This window comes from Panicum virgatum, chromosome 5N (genome assembly GCF_016808335.1).
Source record: "Panicum virgatum strain AP13 chromosome 5N, P.virgatum_v5, whole genome shotgun sequence".
Classification (NCBI taxonomy): domain Eukaryota; kingdom Viridiplantae; phylum Streptophyta; class Magnoliopsida; order Poales; family Poaceae; genus Panicum; species Panicum virgatum.
Window position 1 is genome coordinate 17,090,056 of NC_053149.1, and position 8,680 is coordinate 17,098,735.

General features: G+C 48.0%; 2 protein-coding genes across 3 annotated transcripts; one reads left to right on the plus strand and one right to left on the minus strand.

The window, feature by feature from the left end:
* The first annotated feature begins 393 nt into the window (after positions 1–393).
* LOC120673000 (CBL-interacting protein kinase 1) lies at positions 394–5,402 on the plus strand. 2 transcript variants are annotated; one of them, XM_039953670.1, is made up of 13 exons: positions 394–970; positions 1,094–1,156; positions 2,781–2,852; positions 2,962–3,069; positions 3,203–3,283; positions 3,382–3,435; positions 3,523–3,648; positions 3,743–3,949; positions 4,056–4,157; positions 4,459–4,575; positions 4,670–4,741; positions 4,830–4,904; positions 5,013–5,402. In XM_039953670.1, the coding sequence occupies exons 1-13, from the start codon at positions 782–784 to the stop codon at positions 5,136–5,138; spliced, it is 1,392 nt and encodes a 463-aa protein (XP_039809604.1). In that variant the 5' UTR covers positions 394–781; the 3' UTR covers positions 5,139–5,402. The 2 variants fall into 2 exon arrangements, with proteins under 2 accessions (XP_039809604.1, XP_039809605.1); XM_039953671.1 differs by lacking the exon at positions 1,094–1,156 and having other exon boundaries at positions 470–970; positions 5,013–5,398.
* Positions 5,403–5,638: 236 nt separating this feature from the next.
* Positions 5,639–8,286, minus strand: LOC120673001. Its single transcript, XM_039953672.1, has one exon. It carries the CDS (start codon positions 7,128–7,130, stop codon positions 5,994–5,996), a length of 1,137 nt encoding a protein of 378 aa, XP_039809606.1. The 5' UTR covers positions 7,131–8,286; the 3' UTR covers positions 5,639–5,993.
* Positions 8,287–8,680: the final 394 nt, after the last annotated feature.

Here is an 8,680-nt window from a genome sequence, read left to right on the forward strand (position 1 = left end):
CAATTTTTTTAGCTTTTTTGAAAAGCTACTGCTAGCTTTAGTTCTGAAAATCTAACATTAGCTTTTATAAAATGTGTTTAGCTTTTTGAGCTCAAAAAGCTATGAAAAGCTTGTAAAATTGAGCTTTCCAGCTTTCTATATAACCTCAGCTTTTCTGAACTTCTAACTTTCCAAAACCTACACAGAAGTTCGTTGTTTGTTTGAACTTCTGACTTTTCACGCTGAGAAGCCGCCGAGAAGCTCAAACAAACAGATCCATACTCATCCGGCGAGAACTCAAAAGCTTAGTTTATTTTCTGGAGGTGCAAACCACATGTGGACGTAGCACCATCAAGCCAGCGTGGGTTTGTCCCATTGTTTAGTGTCCTTAACAGAGTCTTTTGCGTGTGCGTTTACATGTTGCCCATCCGGTTACACCTCATGGAACCTCGGCCTCATGCGACGGGCCGGGGAGGAAGCAAGCGCGCAGCAAAGGCGCGCAGCATCGTCACAAGAGACAAGAGGCACCGGGAGAAGAGGAGACGACTGAGGCTAGAAGAAGAGGAGGGATAGCTCCTATAAGTAGCCCCCTCCCCTTCCCCCCCTCTCTTCCTCCCTCCACCTCCGATCCCCCGCCTCATCCGTTCCCCTCACCTCTCAGCTCTAGCGCGGCGGAGAGAGCTAGCTAGAGAGAGGACCGGGCCGGGAGATTGCCGGCGGCCGGCGGTTGTCTAGCTGTGGAACAAACGACTATCTCTTGTGCGCGCGCGCGCGGATCAAGCGGGGAGTTTTGGTGTTGTGAATGGTGAACGGCGAGGCGGAGGCGGAGTGCACGCGGGCGTCGCTGCTGGGGAGGTATGAGATCGGGCGCACCCTTGGGGAGGGCAACTTCGGCAAGGTGAAGTACGCGCGCCACACCGCCACCGGCGCCCACTTCGCCATCAAGATCCTCGACCGCAACAAGATCCTCTCGCTCCGCATCGATGACCAGGTGAGCATGCTCCACCCCACCACCGGTTTCTAATTTTTTCTCTCCCTCCCTCTCTCTGTCTCCATTTCTTTCCTGGCGGGCACCGGTTTGATTTCTTGCGCTGGTGGCGTGATCAACGAGCAGATAAGGAGGGAGATCGGGACACTGAAGCTGCTCAAGCACCCGAATGTCGTCCGCTTGCACGAGGTGCGTTGCGTGTCCCGCCCAACTTCAGCAGTTCTATCTCCCTCTCTCATTTCTTGAACAATTCTTGCTGGATGCTTCCCCTCTTTTATCTCCGGGACCAAATCTTGTCTTTGATTCTTACGCTCTCGTGGAATTAATGGAGGGTTTCGCGGCCGGGCCCTGGCTGCGCTAGAAACAGACGAAGAACTTGCAGTGCCCCGTAAGAGATCAGACCATCAATCAAGCTTGTACTGACTTGCAAGTAACGCTTGGCTTTCCCCTTGGAACGACGATAAGGATCAAGCCGTTTTGCTTGCGCGGATGAAATTCTGCGATTTAAAAAGCATTTTTCCTCTTCTCGATCGTCGCTTGCTTACCAATGCTGTTCACGCGGGAAAAAAAGGGGGCTTTGGCCGCGACACCAGCGGAGTCTTAGCTGCCGGTCCTCGCGCGCACGCGAGGCATCACCGCCGCCGCCCGGCGCACCGCCCGGCATCTCGCCGGAGTTTACTCCGGCAGCTGGCTGCTCTGGTTTACACGAGCCACCCTGAACGCGGTCTATGCACCAAGGCCCGGTTCACGGGCTCTTCCTTTCAAGGAAAAAAATAGTTTCACGGGATCCTTGAAAATCAGGAACAATTTGCAGGAAGATGATTGGGTTTGCTGGGATTTCTGTGAAAATTTTGTTAACAAAAATGGAAATACACTTTTTCGTGAAAACGGTGCATTTCAACCGAGACCTTTTATGTTAGCCACAAACTGTTCCTGATTCCTGAAACCATGTTGCTGAAAGCGTCAGATACGTCTCTATTACTGAGCTCACGGCAAAGCCGACGGCGGTTTCCGCTCCCCACGCCCACGGACCGCGGTTGGGTCGGGCCCACCTGGCCGCCTCCATTGCTGGGCCCGCTTTTGCCTCGCCTGCCCCACACGGCCGTGCTGGAGCCTGGAGCCCGGGCCCCGCCGCGTCGGCCTCACACCCGTCCCGGTACATGTACATCTGGCCAGGCAGGTACCGCGCGGGCGCAACGCAACCTTCGTGAACCGGGCGCACCAAGTCATCCGAACAGTCCGCGCCGCGTGGGCCCGGTCGCCGCGACACCTGTCAAGCGGGACCCGCACACGTGTTTCACGGCCCCTCGGCTCCGCTCCGTCCTGTGCGGCCGCCAACTCTACGCGCCTCGATGTGGTCGGTCGGCCCCTGTGCTCCGGCTGTTGAGCTTGAACAGTAGAATCTGAGGGGCAAGAGGCTCATCAGCTTCCCCACCTAACGACGCCTTTTCGCCTTCCCTACTCGCCCTCGCGTCAACTAAACCACTGACATCGAGTAGTACCCGTCAAGAAGGCAATCGGTTGTAATTGTAAGGAGGACCAAATTGGGGAAACGATAGATCAGGTAAAGTTCAGGGCGTGATCTTCATCTATTTTTTTCTGCGCAGCAATCGGTTGCTGTTGTTTTCAGCATTCGTTATCTAGACGAACATCCGGTCCTGCAGGGCAATTTGCGCTGCCCAATGTCTCATTCAGGCCATAACTGCTGAAAATAACAGAAATTCAGAATCCGGTCATAATTCTGCGATCTGTGTGGAACTGGAAGGAACGTAAAGGGTCTGTGGCTGATGTTGGGATGCACCATTTTCTGCAGGTTGCTGCTAGCAAAACGAAGATTTACATGGTGCTTGAGTTCGTCGACGGCGGCGAGCTCTTTGACAAGATTGTAAGCCACCAAAACCGCGTCGTGGATATTTGTTTTTCATGTACAAACCAGTGCCACATGTTTTCTAACGCTCTTTTTTTTTTCTCTCCTTCCGCTGCAATTCTGAAAGGCTGTAAAGAGGAAACTGTCTGAACATGAGGGAAGGAGGCTTTTCCAGCAGCTAATTGACGGCGTCAGCTATTGCCATGATAAAGGTGTCTACCACAGGGACCTTAAGGTACCCCAAATATTGTAAACGCCAGGATTGTTGACCAGTTTGTGCTCTTGCATCACATATGTATCATCATGGAACTCAAGTAGGGTTTGATTCTTCCGTGACAGCTGTTTTCTTCTTTATTCTACTATTACAGCCAGAGAATGTTCTTGTTGATCGGAAGGGAAACATCAAGATCTCCGACTTCGGCCTTAGTGCTCTACCTCAACATCTCGGGGTATGATTGTCTGATCTGATCTTATCAGCTTTACTCTGTACATAATTATGCCTCTATGTGCATAATTTACTGAACGATGTGCATTTCACAACTTTCAGAATGATGGACTTCTGCACACAACATGTGGCAGCCCCAATTACATCGCTCCTGAGGTATAAACCAACAATAGAAACTAGTACGAATTAATGAAGTCCATTCATTTGTTCTGTAGGTGCTAATCCTGCGACAAATTTATGCAGGTTTTGCAAAATAGAGGTTACGATGGCTCCTTGTCGGATATATGGTCTTGTGGGGTAATCCTATATGTAATGCTTGTTGGTTACCTTCCCTTCGATGACAGGAATCTTGTTGTTCTTTATCAGAAGGTTGGTATTAGTACAATCCGCTTTGAACTCTGCTCTATATGAAAGTTCAGACTTCAGACAACCCTGATGGTTCCAAATTATTCTGTTGCTCTAGATTTTCAAGGGAGACTGTCAGATCCCAAGGTGGCTTTCACCTGCTGCACAGGACCTTCTTAGAAAGATTCTTGAACCAAATCCGATGAAAAGGATCAACATCATGGGCATCAAAGAGCATGAGTGGTTTCAGAAGGACTATGTTCCTGTTGTTCCATACGATGACGACGAAGATTTACTTCCTAGTTCAGTTCTCCCAATCAAAGAGGTACACACAGTTAGTAAAGAACTTAGGAATATGATAAAGTAATCAATAGTCAGTACTTTCTGTTTCATATTCATTAAAGCTGACTTTTGATTTCTTGTTCTTGAAGCAAATTGATGAATCAGCTCAAGAAAAGCCTACTCATATCAACGCTTTTCAGTTGATCGGAATGGCTTCGTCCCTTGACCTTTCTGGTTTCTTCGAGGAAGAGGTTTGTATCTGTACAGTTCCTTTTCATCTATTCCTTTTATGTCATCCAGATATCGATCCAAAATTATTTTGTACAGTTCAATTGTATAGTTCAATTAACTTCCAACACTTATCTCTTGTATCTCGAAATAATTGATACACCACTCAAGTAATACTAATTTCATACCTTCATTTTTCTTATTCTAAATCATATATATAGTCCACCCAACATCACTCCTATGAGCATGTCTGGATACCAGCACATTCAGAGTTGTGTGTATGAACAATTCACCTGACTTTTATGGTTGATGGATTCATTGCAGGATGTGGCTCAAAGAAAGATTCGGTTCACATCAACGCATTCACCCAAGGATTTATTTGACAAGATTGAGAATGCTGTGACCGAGATGGGATTCAAAGTCCATAGGGGACCAAGGAAGGTAGATAAAGATTAACATGGATTTTCACCATAACATTGTTTTTTACGGAAATAATTGAAAAATTGAAACGAACTAAAAGTCATGCTGTTTGCAGCTCAAAGTATTGAAAAATTGCAAAACTTCCAAGAACTCCAGGAGTCCCGCATCATTTTTGGTGTGCATTGAGGTAAAATGCCACAGAATACCTTCCTTTTGTTCAATGCGGAAAGGAACACATATTAGTTGATACTTACAGTACAGTTCTGATCTTCCAGGTGTTTGAGCTAGGACCGGCTTTGTATGTCGTAGAACTGAGGAAATCCTATGGAGATTCTATATTGTATAGACAGGTAACAATGCACAGCAGTATTTATCATCATTGTTTGTCAGAAAAACTAGTGCAGTTATATGTCCATTGCTGCATCTAAATGTGCAACTCTGCTGAAATGTTTTGACAGCTGTGTGAGAGGCTCTCAGATGAGTTGGGGGTGTGCAAGACAGAGGAGATTATGAGGACTGAATCGCTGGGTGACTCAGATATGTCGAGCCTTGATGGCGAAGCACTACCTTTGTCTGGTTTCTGATCATTGCCTCCCTGCGTGGTTTTGGGCACAGGGGATGAGGGACATTCTCGTTCCTGATGCAGATCTAGATTAGGATCATGCACAAAGCGTGTGGCGCAAATTAGCCACCAGGTTGAATATTGTTGTAGCCTGTCTGTTCCCCAGATTCTCATTCTGATCCATAACTAATTATTTCTAAATCATGTTCGCTTAAACAAACACTACTGCTAAATCATCAGCAATGGATGCTGATGCAGAAAGCTGGCTGATCCAGTATTGTTCAAAGTCATTGCAATCAAGTACTGTTGAAACTTAAAAGTAATTAGTATCTCAAGAAAACAAATGACTACTTAAAAATCAGATGAATTGAGCTGGAGACAGAGTTGAAGAGGCAGACTAAGAAACGGAGGAAAACTTCAGACTGATAAAATGTACTCCAATTCGTAGTCATTTCAGCTGGTCAGTATAAACAGATACATCACACTTCAAAAGTACCAAGCAAAATCTGTTAGAAAAACATCTCAAACAAACAGCAGCTATATCTCTTGGGGGATTTGAAGTTTAAATTTGCATATGGCATCAATTTCAGAATACCTGCACCCATTACATTGTTCACTGCTAAATTGCAAACAGCATCATACATGGCAACATGGCATGTCAAACCAAGATATACGATACCATACATGTCAGATGGACAAACGATTCAACAAGAACCCACCTCAACTACAATTCTGGGGCACACGCATGTAGCATAGATACCCCATCTATCTGAAATCACGCACTGACCAAGAACTAAACAAAGTTTTTTTGATGAAAGTATAATAAGGAAACACCTCCCTTCAATTTTGATGACATCAAGCTCGGTCCCCAGCATCGTTACATCTCCTCATCATCATCCGGAATCTTATCCTCGAACAGCTGCAGCGTCCTCGGCACCTTGGGGCTGGCGCTGGCCTTGTCGGCCGGGAACAGCTGCAGCGTCGGCGGCGCCGGCGGACTGGCCCTGGCGGCCTCGGCGGCAGCCATCGCCATCTCCCTGACGCCAAATAGGTCCAGCGTCGGCGGCGACGCGGGGCAAGCCCTTGAGGACTCGGCGGCTGTCTTTGTCACCTCATCGGCGCCGCCGAACGGCGGCAGCGACCAGGACGACAACGGTGGCGTGTGGCTGGACTCGGCGGGAGCCGCCATTGCCGCCACCACCGCTGTGGCACACCCCGTGCCGATGGTTAGCCGGGCTAGAGGTGGCATCGCGTAGCGGTGCACCAGCAGCGCGCCCTCCACGTTCGCCTGACTGCCTTCTTCAGACGCTGCCAGGTGATCCTCGTGGGGCTGCGGCGCGTCCACGATGTTCAAAGGCGCCGCGGGGCGATTATTCTCGGGGGCCTGCGAGTGCGTTGGCACCACCGGCGGCTGGTCAGCGTTGAAGTACCAGGCCACCTCCTGCGTGTCGACGCCGAGGGCCTCTCCGAGGGCGCGGTACGCCCTCCTCCGCGCCTCGCTGGCCTCCCGGGCGAGCCGCTCCGCCTCGGCGCGCGCCGCGGCCGCTTCCCGCTGCAGAAGCGCCAGCGCCATCCGCGCGCCCAGCAGGAGCACCCTCGCGGTGCGCGCGTCGAGCGGCTGCCTGCAGGGCGGCGCGTAGGTGAAGGGCCTCCCCTCCTCGGCCGCGCTGCAGGCGGGGCAGACGAAGACGCCGTAGTCGGCGGGATAGAGCTCATAGAGGCAGGCCAGGTGCGCAACGGCACTGCAACAGACTTGGCAGGTGACGGTCGGGCCGGGTGGGGCCATGAGGGGGTCGTCATCGTCGTAGTGGAACGACGGCGAGGTGATGAGTAGGAAGCAGCAGCAGCAATAGACCGAGCGATCCGAGAGGAGGATGCAGGAGCTGCAGAGGCGGCAGCGCTCGCCGCGGCGGTACGCGTGGTGTAGTGGCCAGGTGTCCAGGTTGGAGGCGCAGCCGTCGCCGTCGCAGCCGTGGGGCTCCCCGAATGGCCACGGACTGGACGAGGAAGTCATCGGAGGCGCTGGGCCGGGAGAAGAGGGTAAACGGTGTTAGTCGATTAGGGTTTCCATAGAGAAGGGCGCCCCCGCCCCCAAATGTTTCGCAAATCAGCAAAATCTCAGTACTAGTGCAAATTTTCAATACAGCCATAGAGCTACCTGCCAGAATATTTTTCCCCTTCTCTTTAGCCATGGAAAATTTCTAGATAGCGGGCCACCGCTTGGCGGCGATGGAGATCCGGCTATGGCGGACCAGATCAGCATTATACTGATAAGATCAAGGATTCGCCGCAGTTTCCATCTTAGATCTGGAGCATATAGATGGTTTATCAATATAGCTCATCGAGAGATAGGTGTATCGATGTTGAATGTGGAAGAAGGTGGAATGGCGGTGGCTAGGTTTTGGAGCATGGATGCGTTATTTATGGTACAATGTTTAGGTCACGGACGGAGAGGGGAGCAGGGGGCGGCTAGGGTTTTGGGACAACGTTGTCGAATTCTAGTCGTCATGCTTACATCATACTAGAAAAAAGCTAGGTAGGTTCATCAGGTGAACTAGAAAGCCCAGGAATTAGTAACCTCGCCAGTTCAGTTCAACTAAAATATCAACCAAATCGTCGCATCAATACAATTGGGTTGCATTAGTGGTTGCCACAAAAACATTTTTTTTGTAATGTTCTAAAAAGGAATCGAACGCACAACCTCAAGAACAGCATAGAGAAGTCGACAAAGTTGAGAAATCAAACATGTTCAGTTAGTTTTTGACAATAATGTGAAAATTATTCTATTTCACCTTATAGTTCATGGACATATTACTTAAATCATTTATTTATTATTTTTTATGAGCAACCACTAGACCAGTAAGATCATTGATTCTTTTGCTTATGGTTATCACCAAATTATTGGAGCTACAACTAAGGGTGTCTTGTATTTTATTGTGCCATTATGTTATTGTTTTGAAACAAAATTAGAATTTGAACTATTCATTTATTGGAAACAATTCATATTACTCCCCTCAAATATTGTTAAAATTTGAATAACCCTCTAAACTATTTTTTGGTTCAATTTACCCCTTTTTTTAATCCAAGCTTAAGTGAAATCTTAAGTTAAATTTTGGCAGGATGATATCAGACATAATAATATATTTTAGAAATATTTCAAGTCATCGTTATTTTGGTAGAGTATGACATTTAATTTATAATTAATTAACCCTTATGGTGCAAAATTATAGGAAAAACTGCATGATTAAATTTTGAATATAATAAGCATCACAAACAAAAATACTGCCATGCAAATCTATATATAGCACACTAGTCATCATGAACATAGAAATTATGATTAAAGAATAAATAAGAACAAGATGCACATAATGAGAATTACCGAAGAGAAAGTTGTGGCTAGTGCAAAGGCACAAAAGAAAGGTCGCAGGAGCTAGCGGTGAAGACTAGACACGGTATCTCGCGACATTTGATATAAAGAAGACGACCCATGGTGACGAATTTGTGCAATCGTGTGAAGCACACAAAAACCTTATTTGCCATAGGGTAGAATAAATTTTACATGAC

Excerpts from the sequence above, each read along its gene's own strand:
- LOC120673000 (XM_039953670.1), top strand. The coding sequence starts at position 782 with ATGGTGAACGGCGAGGCGGAGGCGGAGTGCACGCGGGCGTCGCTGCTG. Across the intron at positions 3,284-3,381 it reads CTCTACCTCAACATCTCGGG|AATGATGGACTTCTGCACAC; the intron begins GTATGATTGTCT and ends CACAACTTTCAG. Across the intron at positions 3,649-3,742 it reads TTGTTGTTCTTTATCAGAAG|ATTTTCAAGGGAGACTGTCA; the intron begins GTTGGTATTAGT and ends CTGTTGCTCTAG.
- LOC120673001 (XM_039953672.1), bottom strand. The coding sequence starts at position 7,130 with ATGACTTCCTCGTCCAGTCCGTGGCCATTCGGGGAGCCCCACGGCTGC.